This window comes from Canis aureus, chromosome 3 (assembly GCF_053574225.1).
Source record: "Canis aureus isolate CA01 chromosome 3, VMU_Caureus_v.1.0, whole genome shotgun sequence".
NCBI classification, from domain to species: domain Eukaryota; kingdom Metazoa; phylum Chordata; class Mammalia; order Carnivora; family Canidae; genus Canis; species Canis aureus.
The window spans coordinates 32,272,630-32,297,709 of record NC_135613.1 but is presented as its reverse complement, the minus strand read 5'-3'; the positions used below and the strand labels follow the sequence as shown (position 1 = coordinate 32,297,709).

At 50.2% G+C, this 25,080-nt stretch overlaps 1 protein-coding gene across 10 annotated transcripts; it reads right to left on the bottom strand.

The window, feature by feature from the left end:
* Window positions 1–258: 258 nt before the first annotated feature.
* Window positions 259–24,178, bottom strand: SLC35E2B (solute carrier family 35 member E2B). Of its 10 annotated transcripts, none has more exons than XM_077891639.1 (11): window positions 24,080–24,178; window positions 21,394–21,509; window positions 20,804–20,820; window positions 13,764–14,141; window positions 13,429–13,564; window positions 12,909–13,036; window positions 11,388–11,508; window positions 9,627–9,680; window positions 9,074–9,146; window positions 6,159–6,304; window positions 259–3,287 (listed from the first exon to the last, which is right to left on the bottom strand). In XM_077891639.1, the coding sequence occupies exons 4-11, from the start codon at window positions 14,083–14,085 to the stop codon at window positions 3,050–3,052; spliced, it is 1,218 nt and encodes a 405-aa protein (XP_077747765.1). In that variant the 5' UTR covers window positions 14,086–14,141; window positions 20,804–20,820; window positions 21,394–21,509; window positions 24,080–24,178; the 3' UTR covers window positions 259–3,049. The 10 variants fall into 10 exon arrangements, with proteins under 10 accessions (XP_077747765.1, XP_077747764.1, XP_077747766.1 ...); XM_077891638.1 differs by lacking the exon at window positions 20,804–20,820 and adding an exon at window positions 18,868–19,043; XM_077891640.1 differs by lacking the exon at window positions 24,080–24,178 and adding an exon at window positions 23,601–23,750.
* Between the last annotated feature and the right edge of the window lie 902 nt (window positions 24,179–25,080).

The following is a 25,080-nucleotide window of genomic DNA, read 5'->3' as shown; positions in this document are numbered from 1 at the left end:
ACCCAGGGAAATCATGAAAATACTTTCAGGCCTTGGGAAAGCACATCACTCGGATGTAAAAACCCCCGTGGTACACACGTCAACCCTATTGGCCTGCCCAGAACCCACTGGTTCTGGGAAGAGCATTTCCAGGGGAGGTTACAAGCACAACTGCACTTGGCCGATGTTTTTTGTGCAGCATGTGACCGTTTCTGATTCACCATGTATATTTTTCTCAAATTAAAGACACATTTTGGATTGTGCAAGAATCTTCTCAGCTTCCCAGGGCAGATTATTTTAATGGTGATACACGGGAAATAATGACTTGGATTTTTTTTAAATTTTTTTATGCTCTTCAGTGGAAGTTTCATTGAAAGCCAGACATACGTACATCTCTAGATAGCGATGTAGGTAGCAGATAACCTGACTTGAGACCTGTTTGAAGTGTTTTTTTGCAAAGGCACAGACAACAACCATGGACATGGTAGGAAATGACCAAGTAAGTGATGACACCCAGTGTCAATGTTGATACAAGCATGTCTTCAATGGTTCAATAAGAACATACTATAAACACTACTACATAGAGCTAATAAAAAACATATGTCTATACATTCATTCAACAAATGGCCAAGACAGGCCATGGGTTTTGTCTCCTGGCAGGACTGTCCTGGACATGCAGGATGTGGACGGCTTCAGGGCGGAGACCAGTCAATGGAAGAAGGAATGTAAGCCCCAGGCAAGGGCAGTGCTGACCATAGCTTGTGTTCTGAGGCAATGTCTCAAAAGCAGTTTTGTTGGAAATTACCTCGTTTGGTAATACTTTAGAAAAAAATCTTCATTTTGTTTCTGATCCAAGAATCTGGAAAATCAAAACTAGCAGACAGCCACTTGTGAGAGGAGACAGGGCAGGTGACGTGCAAGGTGGTTGGTTCCATAGGAGACTTGGACCCAGGTCTCTCATGAGGCTCAGAAGCAGGCTCTGCCCATCTCGTTACACTCAAATAACCACATCCATGAGAGAGGCAACAGAAATCATCTTGCAACAGGATGACTGACTGCAGATGTGATCTCTGCTCACATCCCATCAGTAGCTGGCCATGGAAGCCACATTCTTGAAGGGCAGGGGCAGGGCCCTGTGGAAGCTGTGCTTTCCCCTGGTCCTCACAGATCCACGCACATCCTGCCACCCCAGCCACCTCCAGCGAGTCCTCTTCGCTGTTGTTTTTGAAGGAAGCAGAGAGGAAAGGGGATAGAAACCTGGGGAAAGTCTCATTAGAAACAGCTTCATGGTGGAGGTGAGCTTGGTATGCAGGCGAGCACACACCTGCCTGTCCTCTAGACACAGGAAGTCAACTTCATAAAAAGGTTGTAGTTTTTTATTTGTTTTTGGTGGAAAATATGGGCATTGATTAAAAAAAAAAAAAAGGTTGTAGTTTTAAAGGTCTAATTTTAACCCATCATCATGGCAAGCTTTTTCAAGTAGGCAGAAGTTAATGAGACGTGATTATTGCTCTTTGTGTCCAAGAGATTGATCTCTAGGAGGGCCTATTTTTACATTTTCCAGTCAAGAAGCCAACTGGAAAACCAGAGAAGAGATGATGGGAGCCAAGGACGTGAACAACAGGGAGAGGAAATCAGATGAGGGAGCCATTAGTGCCTGAGGCACTCATGTTGGCTGGTTCACTCAGTGGGGGCAGACTATGTCCTCTGTCCTCCGTCCTTGAAGTCAGGCTGCAGGTGACATGCCCCAGTGCTTCAGCTTGGCACCATGGAGAGGTTGCAAAGCCTGGCTGGTAGCAGACTGCGCCTCAATCAGAAATCCCACCAGGATGTGAGATCAACAGAGTGAAGAGGGTAGGAGCCTGAACTCAACAGAGGACTCAGATACCCAGTGTGGTGGACTCTGTTCTGGGAGGTGGGAAGCAGGCCAAGCCAGGCGGCAGGTTCAGTGCGGGTTACCTGCCGTGGGGGATGCCTTCCAGAAGCCACCTGCTTCCTTCTTTAAAAACTTCACTGTCATTTTCAGTGCAGTGTGACAAAAACTGTGAACACTCCAAATATCCTTCCCAACGCTTCCCTGTTCATTCATTCATGAGGGAAACCTTTAACACCCTTGTCCACAAGACAAAGTATGGTGTGGGCCCTGACTAGCTGGGTGATGGCAGGAGCACCTCTAGGTTACACACAGGGGCCCAAAAAACAAAAAGGAATGTCGGTATATCCCTGTCCTGAGTAAATGCCACATGTCTGTCCTCCACCTCTGGAACCAGCAATCACTATATTAGGGGTCCCTGACTGAAGGCCTGCCACAGGTAAGGGTTGGGACCCTCAGGAGGTAGGGGGCCTAGTGCAGCAGAGACCCTGGAAGGGGCGGGGCACCTTCCCTTCCACAAGTGGCCTTTCCCTAAGTGGTAGTGGATGTTGGGAGTTTTGGGGTGGAGAGGACACCTTGGGTGGGAGGGCAGGAAGGCAAGGGCCCAATAGCCTGCTGTCAGCAGCAGGGACCCTTATTACTGTGCCCTTCTGTTCCCTTTCCATTCTTTCCTGACTCTGTGGTCACTTGGCTGCTGTGGCCTCCAACCCAGGCAGTGGGCACCTCGGCCTGTCTCAGCAGGGCAGTCTCCCCAGATGGTGGAAGGGCAGGGCATGCCTTCACTGGCCTCCAATGGCAAGCACCAAGCAGCAGGAATGGTGCATGTTGGCAGCTGTGGCTGTTACCCACAGAGGAACTAGGACCTGGGCTCGCTGCAGCCAGCTCTGCGTGCTAGTGAGAGCGTGCAGAAGCCAGTGTGCTCACCACAGGGTCAGCAGGAGGGGGTTTTCACATTACGTGGCCATGGCTCAGCAGCAGCTGGCTCTGGTCTCCACCCCAGGAAGCTGACGTTTGGGATCCCTGTTCTAGTTCCCATTGGTTTTCACTGAAAACCCAAGAAAGGAGCAGGGAAGGCGGCACATCCCTCAGCCTCCTGCACCCCACTGGCCCAGGAGGCTGGATGTCCGTGTCAGCGAGGAGGACAGCAGCAGTGGGCGGCGCCTCGGGGCCCTGGGCACCTGCCGAGGCTTCCAGAGTTCAGTGGTGTGGTCTGGGGTCCTTGGAGGTCAGTGGCTCCCCTTCATCCTCTGGTGTCCGGCTGGTGGCCACAGCCAGGCTCTGCATGGCCTCCCGCTGGCGCTGCTTGGCTTTGTTGTAGAGCAGGACACCAGCTGTCACGAGGATGGTGCCGATAGCTGACAGGCTGGTGACTCTGTTGCCGAACACTATAATACTAAGCCAAATGGACAAGGCGTGCTTCACGGTGCTGGCGACACTGCAATGACAGGGGGTTACGGCCTGGGTTTGACCCACCTGCCCACCCACCTGCACAGGCCAGGGGCACTCCCTTGCTGGCTCCCTCCTCCTTTCTTTTTATTGGGAAAGGTGTCAGAGAAGCAGGGACAGGTTATAATGAACAGCCATATTCCCATCATCTAGACTAAATATTTTGTTTTATATGCTTCATCCTTTTCTGACACTGAAATACTTTTATTTTTTTTATTTTTATTTTTTAAAGATTTTATTTATTTATTCATGAAAGAGAGAGAAAGAAAGAGAAAGAGAAAGAGAGAGAGAGAGAGAGAGAGAGAGAGAGAGAGAAAGGCAGAGACAGGCCGAGGGAGAAGCAGGCTCCATGCAGGGAGCCGACGTGGGACTTGATCCCGGGTCTCTAGGATCACGCCCTGGACCGAAGGCGGCGCTAAACTGCTGAGCACTTAGGCTGCCCTGAGATACATTTTTTTAAAATACTTTTAAGTAAACATTTGCCCCTAAATAGTTCAGCTTGCTGTCTAAAGAACAAGAGGACTAAAAAAAAAAAAAAAAAAAAAAAAAAAAAAGAACAAGAGGACTTTGCAGATGGCTATAGTGCCCTTACTACAAGGGCCAGACCAATATGGGCCAGGAGGAGCTGGAATTGCCCCAGAGAGGCCACAGGGACAACACCCAGCCTCTCGAGGAGACTGTCTGATGAGTGAAAATAGCACCGTGCGAGTAAGGCAAAGACCCCATAAAAATGAAGTTAATGTGAAATACATTGAACTGTTAACAGTGCTGGTGTCTGGGAATTGTGGACTACTTATGCTTTACTTTTTGTATTTTTCCAAACTTCCTATCATGAGTTAAGTATTGCTCTTATGATATGAATGAAATACACAAAAAAGCTATCTTCTGTAAAAAGAATTGGTTTTCTGCTTTTTGCCCTTTTTTGAACTATCACTATCAATTGCTGAAAAAGTTTTGGGATATTTGGAAATAATTCCTGGCCCCAAATGGTTACTAGGACTTGTGACAGAGACAGTTACTGCCATGGGCTTCAGGAGAACATAAAAATCAACATTCTTGCAGACCTTTCCCACTCAGGACCCAGGAAACGAGAGGACTACCTGAGTCCCAGGTCAGGGCACAGCACTGGCTCCAGCCCTGGCACTGGCTCCAGCCCTTGACCTCCAGAATACAGAACGTGACTGGTGCACCAGACAGCTGCTGCACTGACCCAGGCCAGACCAATGTGAGTAGGGAGGAGTAAGAGCTGCCTCAGAAAGGCCACAGGGAGACAGAGGTCTGACTGGCGAAGCCTGATGAGTGAGGCTTTCGAGCAGTGCAATTCAAGCCAGCCCACCAAGGTCTTCACAACTGCAGATACTTCCACTTCTCTGCCACCAGTTCAGAAGTTTAAAAAAAAAAAAAAAAAAAAAGGCCCCACTGACTTCCATGACATGATGTGGCCAAAGCTGCTGAGGTTAGTTTCTAGGCCCACCGGTGACATGAGCTCATGCTTTTCTGCTTGTTACTTAAAACTGCAGTCTTGAAATGGTGCTTTCATTAAATGCTTCCAGTTACAGAAATGAAGAGAAGCCAGTGAGGCCACTGGCTCACTTCTCAGTTTCCAGGGCTGTGCCTTCAATATGGGAGCCTAAGACTGCCATATGGGAACCATAGATAAAATTAGGAATTCAGTTCCTTGGGGCACCTGGCTGGTTCAGTCAGTTAAGCATCTGACTCTGGCTCTGGTCATGACCACAGGGTCCCGGGATCAAGCCTCATACTTGGCTCTCTGCTCAGCAAGGACTCTTGCTTCTCCCTCTGCCTCTCCTCTACACTTCCTCCTGCTTTTTTTTTTTTTTTTTTGAAGATCTTATTTATTTATTCATGAGAGACACAGAGAGGCAGAGACATAGGCAGAGGGAGAAGCAGGCTCCATGCAGGGAGCCCGATATGGGACTTGATCCTGGGACCCCAGGATCACACCCTGAGCCACATGCAGAGGCTTAACCGCTGAGCCACCCAGGTGTTCCTACTGTTCCCTCTGCTTATTCGCTTGCGTGCTCTCGCTCTCTCAAATAAATAAATAAATAAATAAATAAAATCTTTTTTTTTTAATTTTTATTTATTTATGATAGTCACAGAGAGAGAGAGAGAGAGAGAGGCAGAGACATAGGCAGAGGGAGAAGCAGGCTCCATGCACTGGGAGCCCGACGTGGGATTCGATCCCGGGTCTCTAGGATCGCGCCCTGGGCCAAAGGCAGGCGCTAAACCGCTGCGCCACCCAGGGTTCCAATAAATAAAATCTTAAAAAAAAAAAAAAAAGAATTCAGTTGCTTACTGCACTCACCACACCACAGGTGCTCATGGCTCCCCTGCTGAGAAGCCGGAAGAAGAACATTCCAGCATCACAGGCAGTTGTACTGACATGCTAGTCCAGACAGAAAATATTCGAACCACTCTGGACAGTTTCCATGCTAATGTGTAGACTCCTTGTGGAAGCAGGTTCCCTAAAGATTTATGTCATGTGCTTCGCTGTATTTCAAATAGCACCAAAACAGCACAACCTAGTGATCATAAATTGAGGCCACGACCCTCACTTCAGCATCTGACAATCACAAATACCTTTTATAACAATACCTGGATTTAAATTCTTGTTCTTAAAAAATAAATAAAATAAATAAAATAAAATAAAATAAAATAAAATAAATAAAATAAAATAAAATAAAATAAAAAAAATAAAATAAAATAAAATAAAATAAAATAAATAAAATAAAATAAAATAAAATAAAATAAAATAAAATAAAATAAATAAAATAAAACCTTGTTCTTTGCAAATTACCTGGACATGTTTCATCTCTCGGGAAGCTACTATGCTTACCTGAAAGTCACAGGAGAAATTTTACCCATGAGGGCATAGGCCGTGACACTCTGTAGGTGGAACAGAACACCATCCATCAGCAGCAACAACACGACATCCTGGCTGTAACTGAAGCTCTTCCCACTTCTGCCGATCACTGGCAAGTCCTATGTGCCAGAACAAAAACAATGCTCTGCTGGGGCCAGTCTTCCTTTCACTGCTCACCCACAGAAAAGAGTGGGGTCACAGGTACCTAGTAATCTGGGTAAACTGTTGTTGAGGAGTGCTCTGAAAATAGCCTTCTGGGGTGACAACCAAACAGCATCTACCAACATTCTAAACATGCATATACACATGGCCAGTAAGCACACGAGAAGGTGCTCGACATCACTGATCATCAGGGAAATAAAAACCAACAGCGCAACAGAAGACTATCTCACACCCATTAGGATGGCTACCACCAAAACTGAAAGAACAGAAATGACAAGTGCAGGCAAGATTGTAGGGCAGTTGCAGCCCTCGTGCACTGTTGGCAGGAAGGAAACATGGTGCTGCTACTTTGGAAAACAGTTTGGTTGGTCTTCAAAAAGTTAAACAGAGAACTACTGCAAAAACCAGCAACCCTACTTCTGGATATAAGCCCAAAAGAACTAAGCAGTGTCTTATATGCATGCTCACATTCACAGCAGGACTTTTCACCAGAGCCAAAATGTGGAAGCAACCCAGGTGTCCATTGATGGGTGGACAAACAGAACATGGCCCAACAACACAGGGAATGGTCCTCAGTCTTAAAAAGAAGGAAATGCTGAGAACACCTGGATGGCTCAGCGGATGAGCGTCTGCCTTTGGCTCAGGGCATGATCCTGGAGTCCCGGGATCAAGTCCCACATCCGGCTTCCTGCATGAAGCCTGCTTCTCCCTCTGCTTGTGTCTCTGCCTCTGTGTGTCTCTCATGAATAAATAAAATCTTAAAAAGAAAAAATGGGGGATCCCTGGGTGGCGCAGCGGTTTGGCGCCTGCCTTTGGCCCAGGGCGCGATCCTGGAGACCCGGGATCGAATCCCACGTCGGGCTGCCGGTGCATGGAGCCTGCTTCTCCCTCTGCCTATGTCTCTGCCTCTCTCTCTCTCTCTCTGTGACTATCATAAATAAAATAAAAAAAAATACTTTAAAGAAAAAATGAAGGAAGTGCTGACACCTTCTACGTGGATGGTCCTTGAGGACAACATGCTCAGTGACATAAGCCAGTCCCCAGAGGACAAATCCCACAGGATTCTACTTGTCTGAAGGACCTGTATCCTTATGGATCCAACTACAGTGTAGGTGCTGGGGGCTGGGCCAGGGGTGAAGGAGCTCAGAACACAAATATGCCACTTTGGCATCAGGATTACTTTGGTCTGAAGACCCTTAAAAAACAGCAAGAGGAAAAAAAAAAAAAAACAGCAAGAGCAAGAAGGCTCTGACCTCCCTTTTTCTCCCCGAGAAGCAGGAGACAGGACCCTGTGGAGGACGCCCATGCAGTGGGAGGAAAAATATACATACACTCACTGCCAGAGACGGAGAGTTGGGCGGGCCCTGCTAATGTTGTCCCCATCTGCCTGCAGCCAGCACGCCACCGCCCTCCTGCAGTCCCCTCTCCCTGCTCAGCCTGCAGGTGAGCACACAGGCTTGCTGTGCCCCTCTGGATCTCGGATTCCTCGGGGCCCCGTGTCATGTGAAGCTTATGTTAAATCAGTCTGGGGGATCGTCCCCACTTAATGGCCCCACCAGGGACCCTAACAGGGACAAGCAGAGTCTCGCCTCCCCCAAGAGGGAAATGGGAAGCTACTGTTTCATGGGGACACAGTGAAAGTCTACAAACAGATGGTGATGGTGATTATACAACAATGTGGACATATTTGATGTACACTTTAAAATGGTTGGAATGGTGAATTTTATGTTTATGTACATTTTACCAATAAAAATATTTTCAGGTATGCACATTCTTTCAATCAATTGTTCCAATTCCAAAAATGTATCCTACAGAAACAATCTCATCTGCTAACGACATAACACAAGAAACTCCTTGTTCTGTATGAAATGCACCAAGCAGTCAGGTGTCTGTTGATGGGGCAGTGACAAATCAGGGCACAGCCACACTTCAGAACACAGACAAAGGACAAAACAGCCCAGTTCTGTTTGTGTTTAAAAAAAAAAAAAAAAAAGATCTCTTTTATAACACTAGTGGAATCATACTACATACATGTATATTTGAGTATGTTTCTAGCCATGTAGACAGGTCTGGAAGGGAACTTTGTAGGAAGGAGTGGGTCCAGGAGAGATCAGGAGACAGACTTTCTTGTTTATATACTCCTGCCCGTTCATTGCTCTATAGCTAGGCACATGTTATGTTATGTTATGTTATGTTACGTTACGTTATTTTATTATTTTTTTGCACATGTTATTTTAAAATAGAAATAAACAGGGATCCCTGGGTGGCGCAGCGGTTTAGCACCTGCCTTTGGCCCAGGGCGCGATCCTAGAGACCCGGGATCGAATCCCACGTCGGGCTCCCAGTGCATGGAGCCTGCTTCTCCCTCTGCCTATGTCTCTGCCTCTCTCTCTCTCTTTCTCTGTGACTATCATAAATAATAATAATAAAAAAAATAGAAATAAACAAGTCTAGAAACCCTCACACAAAAATTTCAGGAAACTCCCACAGCTACAGATTGGCCTCTACATGCACAAGCCCATGTCAGAGACCCGTACAAGGTTTGGCTTCCACTTTCTCTGCCTTTGCCTCAAGGGCACATTGCTGACACTTTGTGAATGATGCAGCAAAGCCATGACACCAAGGAGCTATCCACATGACCTGGAAAGTTAAAGCGTCCTGCTCCCAAGTCACTATCACTACAGGTAAACAGCAGCCCAGGCGCCAGGTGGTGTCCTGACACTCACCATGAAGAAGATCCAGGCGGGAACCAGCATGGCCACGGCTGCGGCACTGGTGTAGAACTGCAGCTCTGCCGCCCTGCAGGGGCAACACAGGGACCTGAGGGCCTCTCTCCATGGCAGAGGCCAGGCCTCCAGCAGGCAGCTCTAGAATACCCAGTGCGTGACAAGTTTGTTTTGTCGTGGGGGACAGGGAGGGCCTGTGTGTGATGGCCAGTCTGTGTGGCTACCGCAGATTAAAAGGCAGCTGGAAACAGAAGGGGTTTTTCTTCCAAGTTTCCACAAAGTACTTTTATTTATTTATTCTTCAAAGTTTCTTTTCTTTTTTCTTTTAGTGATCTCTGCACCCAACATGGGGCTCAAACTCACACCCTGCAACCAAGAGTCGCCTGTTCCTCCGACTGGGCCAGCCAAGCACCCCCTCCAAAAAGTAGTTTTAAAAGCCATTTAAGCCCAAGTGGGAAAAGTGTCAGGTCTACGTGGATTCTGAAAGCTCAAAGGGGCAAAAGGTCCTCTCAGGCCTAAAAGTTGGGGAGTTTCATGGGCTAACAATACTTACGAGAACCTGTATTTGTCCCCGCTCAGGAGTTTTTTTGAAAAAACATTTTGCAAACTAGAATAAAGAAAAGAAGAGGTTAGCTGGCGATGCAAGAAGTTAGCGTGGACCTCAAAGGGACCTCGTGTCTGCCTCCTTCTAAGCAATGATGGCCCTGCATGTCTGCTAGGAGCCAGGCCATGCTGGAGATATCCTGGGTGTTGTTTCACTGTGAGGGGGACTCCATGAATGGCCCCCTTTACAGAAGGGTAAACTGAGGTACTCAGAGATTGAGTGATGTGCCTGAGGTCACCCAGATCTTAGGCGTCAGAGAATCCTGACCGAAGTGCTGCATAAAACCTCACCTTGAGCCAAGAGTCCCCAAAAATCAGTAACTGCCACAGGCTGGGCACCTGAGGACTCAACACGTGGAAAAAAGTGAACAAAACAGTCTAAGCTCATGAAGACACCAGTGAAAAAACAATGGACAAAATTCCTGAACGGAACAGACAAACCACAGGGGAAATACACACGTGGCCAACGAGAAAATGAAACAGCACTTAGCTTCCTCAGGAACCAAAGGGCTTGTCACTTCCCCTAGGGACTCTGTTCTCTGGACTCTAGAAGCAGAGGTTTGTTTCATTTTGTTTTGATGCAAAAACTTCATTGAGGACCAGAAAAGACTAAAGCCCTCACTAAGGAACTAGAAATCAAAACAATCTTGTGGGCAACCCTGGCAGCATGGCTCAAGGGCCCTTGTGGATGCTCACAGGCTCTGTCTCTCTGATGGGCATTTACCCTGCACAGCGTCAGAAACTCCAGTGGAGCTCATGTGAAGAGACACTCCCTGCACATGTAGGCAAGGAGTCACTAATTTGCAGGAGGCAATCATAAGGCTAAGGTTTCTGAGAGCCCCTGGTGCCAGCATGGGATGCTCACAGGACCACACAGAGGGAGCAGAGCCAGGCACAGGCTGAATGCATGATGAGGCTGTATTAGATTTCTAGGAGCTACAAATACAGGGGGAAAAAGCCGGAAGGAAATACATCTAAATGTCAAAAATGAAATTAAAGGTGACTTTTAAATTTTCACTTGGCCCTAGTATTGAAAACCTCAGGGTGAGCCTGTCTGACTTAAACAGGAAAGGCAATAATAAACACCCATGTGGCTGTTTCCTCTCTTTCCCAGAAACAGGAGACCTAGAAGCCATCACTACTTCTCGAAGAGTAGGGCTAGCCACGGCCTCAGCGTGGACCTCATCACCATGGCCTATACAGGATACAGAATGGCTGCTCTCAAGAATCCAAAGAGCAACCGAGAACGTAACATATGTCCCCTTCTGCTGCAGGACAAGGAACCTCCCAGGTGGTGCCTTTAGTCTGGCACTTGACACTGGCTGCCCCTATGGGCACGGCCTCTCATGGCCCTGGCATGGACCAGAAAGTGCCCCTTTGTTCTAGGCATCGGACGGCCTCTTCCCCTTTGTTTAGCTGAACGTAGAGGCATTTCCCCACAAGGGCATTCGGCATTTGTTAGTTAACCATGTCCCTGCAATGAGTCTTTTTAATACTAAGACCACATGTTGTCAAATTCTAGTTGTTTTTTTGTTTTTGTTTTTTTTTGAGAAAAGGTTACCTTATTGGGATATGAGGCATTTGGTATTTAGGAAAAGGCAGCATCAGATGTGTCCAGCTTTGAACTGTGAGATGTAATTCTGGGTTAATATGAACTTAAATGTCCACCATCCCGATCACACCATGTGTCCCCATGCTCTTCCTGACTCACCAGTCCATGATGTTAGTGGACAATGCAGCCGAAAACCCCAGGACATTGAAGCTTATCTCTGTGGCCGTGCACAGTGCCAGGCCTCCCATGACAGGGATGAGGGAGAGGTTGACCAGCAGCCCTAGAAAGGACAAAATACACAAAAGAGATGTGGTGGTCAGTCTTCCTGCTGCAAAATCTCTTCTGGGCACCAAGGCCATCTTCATACCCCTCATGGAAGCTGCTAATTCCACTTTCATTCAAAAACAAGCAGCTTCCGAGTCTTTACACTAGAGGGAAATTACAACACATCAACGTCCATACCCGCAATAAGCTCGCCACCATCTCCCAGGCCAGTAGACTTGTGAGGCCTTTCTCCATGAGGTGTGTCTGCTGGGTCCACGGGCAAGATGCATAAGCCGGGGGACCCTGAGCCCTGCCTGGCCAGGCATCACAGAAATTCGCTTGAGAATGAGGAGGGTGGACAAGCAGTCTCCAGACCAGTCTGTCCAAAAGGGGGAGCCAGGGGTGGGGGCAGTTTCATGGCCTGGTGTACGGAGTCCCCCACCACAATCTGCAATCTATGTGGAGATTATTTCTCTGCCTCATTCTGAAATCCAAGGAACAAACTCGACACAAAAGGTTAAAAATGTCATTGAGGGGCACCTGGGTGGCTCAGTGATTGAGTGTCTGACTTTGGTTCAGGGCGTGATCCCGGGGTCCTGGGATCGAGTCCCACATTGGGCTCTTCACAGGAGCCTGCTTCTCCCTCTGCCTGTGTCTCTGCCTCTCTCTGTGTCTCTCATGAATAAATAAATAAAATCTTAAAAAAAAAAATCTTTGTAAAAAAAAGTCCATTGAGCAGGACGGAACAGCACTCACTTTGGAAACAGGATACTGGGCCTCTGGTTGCTTCAGTTTCAGATACTATTTAGTTTACTGTGAAATTCAAAGTAGACGAGGGAAAGAGTCTTCCATGTTAGAGTTCCACTCTGACCTTTGGAGACAATGGCCACCTCCTGGCACAGGACAGTGCTGTTCAGACCCAGGTCTCTAGGGAGCCACCAGCACACTGAGAAGCAGCCCCCAGGCCTATGCAGTTGCCAGGCTGAGAGCTGGAGGAAGGGAACCTGGCATGTTGAGCACTCTGCCTGTGAGCCCCGCCTCGGTTCTCTAGCATGTGGTCTTGTCCTCCAGCCCGCCAAAAATGTCTGTTTCATGATGGACTATATGTGTGAAAACTCAGAGAACAGGAGGCTACAAGTGCTGTTTTGCCCTTAGGAAGGACTTGCTTTTGCAGTTGGGAGGTATCCATGGGTGTGGGCATGCTCAGGGCCCTGGGATAGAGTCCAAGGCTCTGCTGGGTGTCCCCCTGACAGGCCCCACATAGACTGCAGATTGTGGTGGGAGACTCCCTACACCAGGGCATGTTCACAAAACGTGAACCATCCACCTTGGAGAGGTGAGCCCCAGTACCATGCTGTTGCTGAAAGAACCCCCTACCCAAGGGGGAAGAGGCGCTGGGGCCAGAGGAACACTCACCCGTGTACTCCCCCAGGATCATCCGGGACATAATCACAGTGAAAATGGGAGCAGAGCTCTTCACTGTCTCAGCAAATGAAACCGCCACGTTTTTCAGGCTGACCAGACCCAAAACCACTGTTGCAAACCTAAAAATAAGCCAAAAAGTGTCAGTGGGACAGAAGATCCAGCTGCCCGCCCCCCTCCTTGCTTCCCCTGGGGAGTCCTAGGTGCACCCCTGCAAACTGTGGGGTGCTGCTCCATGTCCCCAGAGTGGCGGGCCCATTGAAATGAAGGGCATCACTCTCAAAACATTATTAAATTAGACTCATGACTTCCAGAAAGAAATCTGATTGCATTCAGATCCACAAAACCAATACATTTGTTGTCCTAAAATCCAGACAGCTCTTATGACTACATAAAGTCCACAACAGAAACATGCCTGTGATCACGTGGTTGTAGAGTCAGTCCACTGGCCTCCCACTCCTAGCGAGGCCAAGACATTCCATGCAACACACAACTGGAACATCAGATTCCTTACCTCATTAGACCCACGAACAGCATGATCATAATGAAATTGGGTGGATAAGAAAGGCGGGTTTTGTGTTGATATAAACAGCAAGGAACAAATATTTTAATGCATCCAATGAACGTAGTTGACAACATCTGCACTGCACCTGAAGGAGGGAGAGGAGAGCGTGTGAACTCCCTTCCTAGCGTGTAGGCAGACGGAGCATGCGGTTCTGCACCCAGACACATCCGACACCCCGACCCATAGCCCCTCCTTCCCAAGGACCAATTCATGCAACCAGCCCTGCCCTGCAAGTCCCAGGAGCCTGGCCTTGACCCCTGGAAGGTGGGACCTGTGTTACCTACCTAGCATGCTGGGCTCCCCTTCCAGCAAGGACAGGATGTACTTGTTGAGAAAAAGGGTACAGAAGCTGAAGAAGAACCACAGCGTGAGGTACAGCAGAGCCCGCGAGCTCCACACGCCCAGGTCCGACTCTATGACCGTGGTCTCCGTGATGGTTATGGTGAGCACATTCTCCTCAGGGGCTCCCTCGCCCCTGGCGAAAACAATCTTCTCACTGCGGTGGCCAAAGAGAGACCCCCAGGCAAGGAGCGGCCTTCCCTTGGGCTTGTCCTCGGGGCCGGGGACCAGCTCTGCCAGTGCCAGTGATTTGGCTGAGGCCGACATGCTTGTCTCCTCAAGGCCAAGGGCAGCATGAGTTAGGCTGACTCTGGGGTGAGGACCTGCAGGGACAGAGCATGGACTGTGACTTGCCCTCCCAAGCCATAAGGAAAGCGCAGTACTCACTGTGAACATCTTAACATCCTCAAAAGTTGTAACCACCAATTTGGAGTAACTGCAAACGTGGAATTTTGGCTTTCTTTTCACATCTGTGTGAAAGCATCCTGTGCTGGGAGGAAGGACCCCAATGGCAACCATCTCCACTGCCTGAGGTGCTGAGAACCACAGCCTCCACCAGCTGCCCTTCCTTACCTGCGCACTGTCTGCAGACCCCAGGATGCCCCCCTGCAGGCCGCCAAACACCCAGGCTCCTGAGGCCACCCCAGGGGCTGCACACCTTCCCACTGGTTCCCAGAGGATAGGCCACACCCAGGCCGCCGGTGGGTCTTGGTGCCAAATGGATACCCTTGCTGCTCTCCCGCGCCCTTACCTGACTGTTCATATACACATATATTTTTAAAGATTTTATTTATTTATTCATGAGAGACACAGAGAGAAGCAGAGACACAGGCAGAGACAGAAGCAGGCTCCCCGTGGGGAGCCCGATATAGGACTCGATCCCAGGCTCCCATGGGGAGCCTGATATGGGACTCGATCCCAGGACCCTGGGACAATGATGTGAGCAGAAGACAGGTGCTCAACTGCTGAGCCACCCAGGCACCCTGACTGTTCATATATTAACCAGTTCTATTTGTTTCCACCTGAAATTGATCAGTTTTTCTCACAGTATCTTGTTCTTTTTTAACTAAATAAAAAAAATTTTTTTTTACAGTAATCTCGACACCTAACATAGGGCTCAAACTCATGGTCTCAGGATCAGGAGTCGTATGCTCTTTCAACCAGGCCGGCTAGGGAGCCCCTGTGTTTTGTTCTTTCCTGATCTTTTGGTTCCTTCTTACATCTTCTGTTCTATGTTCTCTGACAGTTCCTTACCCGAGACCTTAGTAGCACCACCCTGATTCTCTGTGTGTCAGTGGGCTCCAGCCCCGGGGGTCACATGACAATCACTTCTAGCAGATCACGTTGTGTGGGGCCACTGTCCACCCTGGGCCCAGGGTGAGGGTTTGGGGTCCGCCTCTGTCACATGCCCTAAAAGTGTCTACTTTCTAGACAAAACCTGCAGCATACCAAACCCCTAGCGACTGGTCTCAGACCTGTGGTAGCAACTTCTTAAGTGAGCCTCCGTCCTTTTTCCTAAGATCACAGGCTTAATCAGATCCAGCTTCTCCCATGGCGGCCAGGCAAGTCCTCTGTGACAACTGCCTGCCCCCATCTCAGGAGGGCCAGAGTCCCACCTCCTCCCCCAGTGACTTCAAACCTGAGTCCCTAGCAAGCCTCCTGTTCCCACAGCTTCTGATGTCTGTGTGTTTCCTCTTGCCCATGATACATCTAAAAGAATCTCCATCACACTGCATCCCTGACTCCACGGTGTGTAGCATGAGGCATCTAGGTGCTAAGCTGGCTGCACCACTAGCAGGGGCTTGGCAGCTCCTCTCTTGTAGGCTGGCACCTCCAGCAGGACCTCCCTTGGCAGCTCAGCCTGCCCGCTCTGCTGCTCTGCTGTTCATCTTTTTTTTTTTTTTTTTAAGATTTTATTTATTTATTCATGAGAGATACACAGAGAGAGAGAGAGGGGCAGAGACATAGGCAGAGGGAGAAGCAGGCTCCATGCAGGAAGCCTGATGTGGAACTCTATCCCAGGTCTCCAGGATCAGGCCCTGGGCTGAAGGTGGCGCTAAACCGCTGAGTCACCTGGGCTGCCCTCTGATGTTCATCTGCAGACAAGTGCCCAAAAGCTCCTCAAGCTTAAGACTTTGGGTTGTTTTGTTTTTAACAATTTTTTTTAAGATTTTATTTTTTAAATTTATTTATTCATGAGAGACAGAGAGAGAGAGAGGCAGAGAGACAGGCCGAGGGAGAAGCAGGCTTCATGCTGGAAGCCTGATATGGGACTCGATCCCAGGACTCCGGGATCACACCCTGAGTCAAAGGCAGATGCTCAACCGCTGAGCCACCCAGGTGTCCCATGTTTTTAACAATTTTATTGATTTATTCATGAGACACACAGAAAGAGACAGAGACACAGAGAGAGAAGCAGGCTCCCCACAAGGGGCCTGGTGCAGGACTCGATCCCAGGACCCCAGGATCACGACTGAGCCAAAGGCAGGTGCTCAACCACTGAGCCACCCAGGTGCCCCAAACCTAAGACTCATTTTCCCCACGCCCAAAAGTTGGCTCCTATCCCCCAGGCACAGGTAGCACCAGAGACTCGGCCATCCTCCCCCCACCATGCCTTGACCCCCAATGTCTGTCCTTCTGTCCACCATGAACTCAGCACCACAGGCCCCAGCAAGCACCCGCATCTAGCCCAGGCTGCCTACATGCATCCCAACTGTGGCTGTACCAGAGCAGCCTTCCCAGAATGTGTGACCTGGTCCTATGGGGTGTGCCTGGCCCTTCCTTCCATGGGCTCCTACTGCCTCCTCTTGAGCACGAGCTCCTCAACGCCTCAGGACACTGACAATGCCCGGCTCCACTGCAGTGCCCCTGTTCTGCCTCCTCTTCTCCAGCCCAGTCCCACAGTTTTGTTCGGGGTGATTGAGGTGCTCTGTGGGTTCCATCACTAAATGTTCCAGGCTGAACACACCCAGCAGCACAAATGCAAGCAGGTTCCAGACCTAATTGGTGTGGATGTGACCCTTCAAGAGTCTCTGCGAGTGACAAGAAACAATAAAAGAAGAGATGACCCACAGGGTGCATGGCTGAGGCTGGCTGTAGAAACGGAGCTGGTGGTTCTAGGGGATCCATGAGCCCTTCAAGCATGCTCATATCTTTGCCTGGGGATGGGGTTTAATGTAGCATTTCTTTCTTTCTTTCCTTTTCTCTAAGGTTTATTTATTTGAGAGAGACTGCAAGCACATGGTGGGGGAGGGGCAGAGGGAGAGGGAGAAGCATACTCCTCGCAGAGCATGAAGCCCAATGCTGGGCTCATCCCAGGACCTCGAGGTCATAACCTGAGCTGAAATCAGGAGTCGGAGGCTTAGCTGACTGAGCACCTCAAGTGCCCCTAGCATTTCTGTTAGCAGCAAAACATAGCCTAAATGTCTACTGAGGCAGAAACAGATCATAGCACATCTGTGAGGCCAAGGCCTACAGCAGCTGGATGCGGGGCTCTGCCATGAGAGCCAATAGGGAAATCTTAAAGCTGCTGGAGGTCTGAAATGATAAGACCAAGCAGTAGAAGGAAATATTCAACATGTTTCCCCATAAGGCTGTTAAACATGCCAAAACCCCAATATTATTTTGAAATGAAAATAGAAAAGGTTCTGAAAAAGAGTGGGGAGCAGGGAACTGAGGTTCAGGTTCATGGGGTGGGGGAGACAGCAAGGATGGGACTCGAGGGAAAGCAAAGGGCATGCAGGTGTGTAGGGAGGCAGCATACTATTTTCTAAACTCTTCTATAAGCTCAAGATTTCCATGTGGAAAAGAGCCCCATGCACCTTGAAGAGCTCTCGTCAACAGGAGTAGCATCTTCCAGGTCCTCAGCTGGTTCCCAAGCCCCCGCAGCTGCTGACACCATGCTTCCATGCTTGTTTAGGCCAGAGCCCATTGGTGAGAACCAAGCAGAGAAGCTGTATGGTGAGGGGAGGGCAGGGCTCACAGCACCTTCTAGTAGACCTAATTTGCCTGCCCGCCCCCAGATCCCCAGATCTGAAGCTTGCTGTCCAGCCCTGTAGACCCACCTTCAGAGGGTGAGGGCCTCTCTTGGTAACTGGGGGTGGCCACCCTCACCATCTGCTCCTTGGTGCCTGGAAGCTTCCTCTTCCTGTGCGCGAGAGGTTGCACTTTCCCCTCCTCCCATACACACAGAGGCTACCATCAGGTGCTGGGGCCCCAGCAGCCACCACACCAGTGCTCCCATCCCCCATGTTCAGAACAGGGCTCAGGAAGCCCAGGATAGATGCTTGGGCCACCAAGAAATGCTCACCTTCCAGTGAACAATCTTTCCGTGACCATCAACATCTTCACAGGCAGCCTACCCAGCCCAGTGATGAGCCAACGTGACAACCAGGCACAGCGACAGGCAGACCCCTGGCCTCATGTCCAGCCAGAGTAACTGAGGGGCAGGAGCCCTCCAAGTGTTCATGGTTCCCACACCAAGTCCAAATATGAAAACCAGGTCTGGAGCCGTCCAAGGCATGACAGACACTGGGTCTGCCTCTATCCTTCACATCAAGACTTATCAGTCACACCAGGATTCCCAACTGCTTCCTTGCTTTGTTTGGTGAGATAGAAGCCCATGGAGGTTGGGGAGAGAAGCAAGAAAGCAAGAATGTCAAGGGGCTCAGCCAGGAGAGTGACAGCACTCAGACTCCTCCAGGGACTGGGGTTAGGGGGTGGAAATAGGCCTTGGTCTGCAGAGAAAGTAGGGACTGAAGATCACAGAGAGGACAGGCAGGAGACCAGGAGACTCTTCTCTGAAAGATTCAACAGGCAAAGAACAGATTTTTGAGTATGGAAATCACGACCCCCCAGGAGAGTCTTGGACAGAGAATGCAGCTGGGAGAAGAGCAAGACAAGGAACTAGAGGAAGGGGCTGGAAGGAGGCCAGAGGAGGAGGTAGCAGGTCCCAGGAAGGGGGGTGCACACGAAGCACCAGCCACAGGGAGATGTCATCAAAAAGGGCCTTTGGAAATCAGGTGTAGGATAGCAGAAGCGAAATCTCACCAGAGGCTCTGAGGAAGCTCCAACTCAGGACAGGATCCCCTAGTAGGAGCCGGGGGTACTTGAGGCAGGTGGGCCATGAAGCTGGACCTGCTCTCTGGGTCCTGCTCCGAGTCACACCCGTAGTCTGGTACCAGGAGAAGAAATTAGCTCTGGAGAAAATCCTGCTCAGTTCAGGCCTGAAGATCAATGGATAGGGATCAAAGATCAAAGATTACCTGCTGAGAAGGGCTGCCAGTTGGGGAGGGGCAGTTGCCTGGCGCTCCAGGGAGGGGCAGACAAGCCAAGGGCAGAAGAGTGACAGGACACCATGCAGGGACCCAAGATGCCATCCAAGATGCCAGGAGGGATGAATGTCCAGAGAGGAGTCGCCCGATTGCAGGGCTGAAAAAAGGATGTGTTTGTATCCAAACTGCTCCCTTTCAGGTGCTATCTAATCAGAGGGGAGAGGCATGACTTTAGCCCAAGACACTGGCAGACATCGCCCAAAGCTGAAATCACTAGAGACAGAGAGACATCATGTTTGTCCTGATCTAAGGCACTAAAGGAGAACCTGGCACTGCTGTGGTTTTCATGCCACAGACACATGACTGAAAATCTAGTCGAGAAAATATGTCAGACAAACCCAAAAGTCCTCAGGTCACAAAGTCAAGAACCGGCAAAGACCACTGGAACACAGCCACTGAATGCAATGTGGGATAGCACCCAGACAGGAGCGCACATCAGAGAACGGATGTCAGTGGCAAGCTCGCCACAGTTGAACACAGTCTGCAGGTTAAGTGGTAGTTTTGTATGGATATTTAGATGGGAACAATGCACCGGTAATACTTAGTAAATCTCACTGAAGTCATGGAGGACATCAGGAGGGGAGCTGGGAGAAGAGCATACAGGTACAGTTGTCTACAAGTTCCTCAAAATAAGTTTGAAAAATCTGAAATACAAAATATCTCAATTAATGGGTTACACAGACACGACAGAGCTGAAAACAGTTACTGCGTCTGAAAATGTTCCTCAGAATGTTCCTCAGAAAAATGTCTGAGGAAATTATCTGGAATGCAGCACAGAGACTGAAATCAAAATAATACAGTGACGGTAACCCAAGTATGGAGAAAAAATAAGCATGAAAGGGACGCCTGGGTAGCTCGATGGTGGAGGGCCTGCCTTCAGCCCAGGGCGTGATCCTGGAGACCCGGGATCGAGTCCCACATAGGGCTTCCTGCATGAAGCCTGCTTGTCCCTCTGCCTATGTCTCTGCCTCTCTCTCTCATGAAAAAATAAATAAAATCTTAAAAAACAAAATAAGCATGAAAGTTCCAGCAGAGAAAACCAGGGAAGACAAGCAATTTAAAGAGATGAAGCAGGGGTGCTCAGCTAGCTTGGTCGGGGATTGTGTGGCTCTTGGTTTTAGGGTAATGAGTTTGAGCCCCACACTGGTGTAGAGATGACTAAAAATAAATAAATAAGGGATGCCTGGGTGGCTCAGTGGTTGAGTGTCTGCCTTTGACTCAGCGTGATCCTGGAGTCCTGGGATCAAGTCCCGCATCGGGTTTCCTGCATGGAGCCTACTTTTCCCTCTGTGTCTCTGCCTCTCTCTCTCTCTGTCTCTCATGTATAAATAAATAAAATCTTTTAAAAATAAAATAAAATCACATTGAACAACAATAAACATGAGGAAGATAAGCCCAAGCCCAAAGAGACTGGTGACAGGGCAGGAAGGGGATTGGAGAGGGAATATGAGCAGACAACAGTTCTCAAATGCATCTGTTCAGACAGTTATGACTTCTGGAACTATATTAATGTTCCACATGCTTAAAAAACAAAAATAACCCAACTCAATAAAATTTCTGAAGTGCGATACAAACAGAGGTGAACCAAACCACAAACCAAATAAATGACATAGTCACAGTGAAGACAGAAGACAAAGAACCCACCCGTGTACCTTCTGAACAGAATATTCTCCAGAGAGATCCAGGGGCAGTGTGAAAGAGAAAGTCAATAGTGATGGCACAAAGTTAGAACCTACTGAATAAAACAAGTACCCAAACATCCATTGATAAACAGGTTAGAGAAGAAAGCTCTTCCTTCCACTACAAAATCAACAGACTGATGTAGAAGGGAGGGTACAATTAGATAATCACCACCGGGCAGCCTTCACCATGATCCTGCAAACCACTGCATCCTAGAGAACATCCCCTGCAGATAGTCCAGCCCGTGTGCACCACAAGACACCAGTAAGAGCATCTGCAGCAGAAACCCAGCTATCTATTCACAGGAGGACGGACACGTCAAGCAGGGAATTTTCATACAATGTGACATCAGACAACAGTAAAAACGAGTAACATATAGCAATATACAAACGGAGTTGAGACACAAAGGTCTCAACGTGGATCAAATGAAATCAGGTTTATAATCAGCCGTTAGCCCGGAGTTTAAGCTTGGAACGGTACAGCTGCTCCAGGATCCAATGCTGGGCAGCACACACAAAAAGCTGCAGGCCAGATGGTCCTGAGCTCAAAGGGTCACACTCACCAAAGTCCTGGTGGGGTCACAAATGCCTTCCTGGACTCCAGCTCCCGTGTTTCCTCAGCCTCTTCTTTCTTGGACCATGTGATTCAAGTTGCTTTCAGAGAGAAGCAATTCTTGTCCTGCAAAAACTAAAGGTCAGCAGCCTTCATCTGACAAGAAAGAATTGGCTTTAAGAGCCAACAGTAGATTTCAAGTCCGCCTGGAAACAGGGTGGAGCACTGGCTACCCCCAGGTCACTGGTGATAAAGGTCTGAGTGATCTCCCTCTCAGATAGTATCACAAACAAGAACTAAGGCATAACGTTTTCTGACCAGCATGGAGTAGGTGGCTAATAAATCATCTTTACTCGTCCAGGGAGCAGCTCTTGACTGCTCTCCTGCCCAGAGCTGTCCTCAGAATGTGCACACGTGACATCTTGACTTTAAGTGCCCCACTACCTAACATGTCCTAAACAGGTGTGGGGAGGTAGGGGGACTGGAACTCTGTTCAACTTTGCAGTGAGGGGCTCAGGAACAGGAAGGGGCCTGGGATCTGCTGCTGCTACCTGCTAGTGTCACCGTGGAACATTCACCACTGAAGAAACGTTCGGCTGGAGGTTGCTGAAAATAAAGACGTTGATGTTTCCCCAGCCAATTATGCAGAGTCCTAAATTCCAAGGCTCATCAGCCTGAGAATAACAATTCCTGTTCTAGAACAAACAACTCAAGATGTTCTCAAACACATGGTAAGGAAATCTAGATTGGTTCAAATTGTCAGCAGGGCATTTTAGATAAAATTTACTGAAAGTCTACAAGTTTTATACACTATAATTAAAAAATTCCATCTCTGGAGGGGCACCTGGGTGGCTCAGTGGTTGAGCATCTGCCCTTGGCTCAGGTCGTGATCATGGAGTTCTGGGATTGAGTCCCACATCGGGCTCCCTGCATGGAGCCTGCTTCTCCCTCTGCCTGTCTCTGCCTCTCTCTCTCTGTGTCTCTCATGAAAAAATAAATCTTAAAAAATAAATGAATAAAAACTTCATCTTTGAGAAATCTGTCCTAAAGAAACAATTTAACAAAGGTCATGCTGGCCCTTTGTACATACTGGAATAGACAGATAGTCGTTTTTATCACTGAAAAGCTGGACACTATCCGAGTATCCAATGGAGTATGTATGTAATAAACACTGGCCTATTACCAAGGTGGCATAATGTAGCTCGACAAGTTTTGAAAAAAAAAATATTTGTCATAGATAAAGTGAGAGCAGAGTTCTTAGACCTTTGCACGATGTGCCCCAATTTAAAAAGCACACAAGATTCAGAGGAACCGGCAACTCTGACAGGCGTAGTCCCACGTTCATTAAAATCCTGGTTTGCTTCTCTCCACTTTGTAATTTGTTTACATTGCAAGTGGATTTGTCTCATCTAAAATCCTTTCTATTCCGCTCTTAATGCCCATTCTCATGCTGTTTAATACGCTTTCATTCTGCTTTAAAATGTTACTTGCAAATTCAAATACTTTCGGTAAAGTACATTCCACTCCATTAAAAAAGCCAAACTTTAAAGAAGCCACTGAACAAAGACTGCACGTCTAAGCAGGCTCCCCCTTCACAGCAGCGGTGAGCGACGCGGGGCAGGGGGCCTGGTGGCCGCGGCCGGTACACCCAGCGGCGTCGCCGGAGCCCGACTCACGGACGGTCCTGGGCAGCCTGGCAACTCGGCCACTGCACGGAGGTCAGCTTCCCGCGGCAGGACATCCGTGCGCGACGGCACCCCGGGCCCCAGGGCGGATGCAGCGTCGGCCACCCGGCTCCGCTCCAGGCCGTGCCCCCAGCGCTGCCCCCACCCCGCTGGGCCCCGGCGGCCAGGAAGGGCGGGCGAGCCCTCGGGCCAGCGAGGCTGCGGCTGGAGGTGGGCGGAGCAAGCGCGTGGGAGGAGGCGGGTCGGGCCGGGCGAAGGCGCTGGGGGTGGGCCAGGGGGCTTCTCGGAGGAGGGGGAGGAGGGGGCCGGGAGCCAGACGGCCGGGCTTAGGGCCGCAGCGCGTGCGGCAGCTACTGGAGGCAACCTGACCGCTTCTTTTATTGAGCGTTTTGCGGGCCGACTGGCCACCACCCCCGAGACAATGACCCAGCCTGGGGGCTCCCCGCGGCCAGAGCGGCCCCCCGCGTCCCGGGCCCTGCTCTGCAGAGGGGGATGCGGGGCTCCGGGGCGCCCGCCGGGCCCCTCCACCCACCGGTCGCAGCGGGGCCGCGGGACCACAGCGGCGCGGGGTCTCCGTGCGCATCCGGGCGCACACGCCCGGGGCCTCCGCCCGCGAGCCTGGACGACACGCGCCCACCTCGGGGCCTCGGGGCCTGCTCACCGGCCGGCCTCGAGGACTGGGCCGCCGGACTCTGGGGAGGGCCGAGCTCCCCCGGCACGGCGGGCGGGGGGCGCGGCGCCCTCCACACACGGGGCGACCCCGCCCCACGGCGGGGCCTTAAGGGCGCGCAGCATTTAAGGTGGGCTGCGGGCCGCCGGCCGGAGAGCGCGGCGTCCGGGTACAGACGGAGCGCGCGGCGCGCGGCCTTGGGGTCGGGGTGGGCGGGCTGCGACGCCCCGAGGGCTCTGCGCGCGGCTGAGGCGCGGGCGGGGCCGTTTCGCGTGCGCCGGGAAGCCCCGAGCAGACCCTCTGTCCCGTAGGCAGCGGAGGCCGGGCGAGCAGCGCCTCACCATGGGGCGGCCATCGTCCCTCCGCCCCGCTCTACGCGACCGCCGGGCCGGGGGAGGACGGATGCCACCGGCCGGAAGCGACGCGCCGGAAGTGACGCCTCCAGAGCCGCCGCCGCGCCTGGGGCCCGGCTTCTTGGACTTCTGAGCCCCTGGGCTCCCCTGCCGCCGCCGCGGAACTAGGGGCGAGGCCTGGTGCCGGGCCACAGCGCCCTGGAACCCACCACCGCGGCCCAGACGGGGGTGTGTATGCGCGCACGTGCACTGGCCTCTAATTCCCCTGGGGACCACTGGGCCGGCCTTGACTTGGAGGGATGGGCCAGGAAATCCAGGCCAACCAGGCCAACTTTCTTTTTTCCTTTTAAAGATACTATTTATTTAGTTGAGAGCACAAGCAGGGGAGGGGCAGAGGGAGAGAGAGAAGCAGGAAGCCCCACCGTGCGGGGTGGGGGGCCTCAATCCCAGGACCCTGGGATCAGGACCAGTAAGCCACCCACGCGTCCCTCACTTGTTTTTCTTTACAGCGATTTATTTTTTCTTTTCTTTACAGAGATTTAAAATTAGTACTTCAGACTAGTTAGCAGACAGTGCTCTCAGGTTGGGCTTTTTCTAGGCTCATCCACAGGGTGGGCCAAGCCTGGGAGAGAGCCCCCAGGGCTGCCCAGGAGCCCCACCAAAGGTGAAAAATGAGAAAGGAAAGCAGCAAAAGCCAAATTAGTGTTTACTTAACATGGCTACCTCAGAACATAATAATATGATGCCGTCTTCATCATCCCTTAAGTATTTAGAAGGGCTTCATCCATCTAAACAAAAGTTCACAGAATAGATTTTTCTGGGGATCTCTTGGTGGCTCAGCGGTTGGGTGCCTGCCTTTGGCCCAGGGTGTGAACCTGGAGTCCAGGGATCGAGTCCTGTGTGGGGCTCCCTGCATGGAGCCTGGTTCTCCTTCTTCCTGTGTCTCTGCCTATGTCTATCATGAATAAATAAATAAAATATTTTTTTTA

Coding starts and splice junctions, on each gene's coding strand:
- SLC35E2B (XM_077891631.1), bottom strand. CDS start 19,196: ATGGCATCTTGGGTCCCTGCATGGTGTCCTGTCACTCTTCTGCCCTTG. Junction 11,509..12,908: donor GATCCTGGGGGAGTACACGG/GTGAGTGTTCCT, acceptor TGTCCTTTCTAG/GGCTGCTGGTCAACCTCTCC. Junction 3,288..6,158: donor ATTTCTCCTGTGACTTTCAG/GTAAGCATAGTA, acceptor CTGTCATTGCAG/TGTCGCCAGCACCGTGAAGC.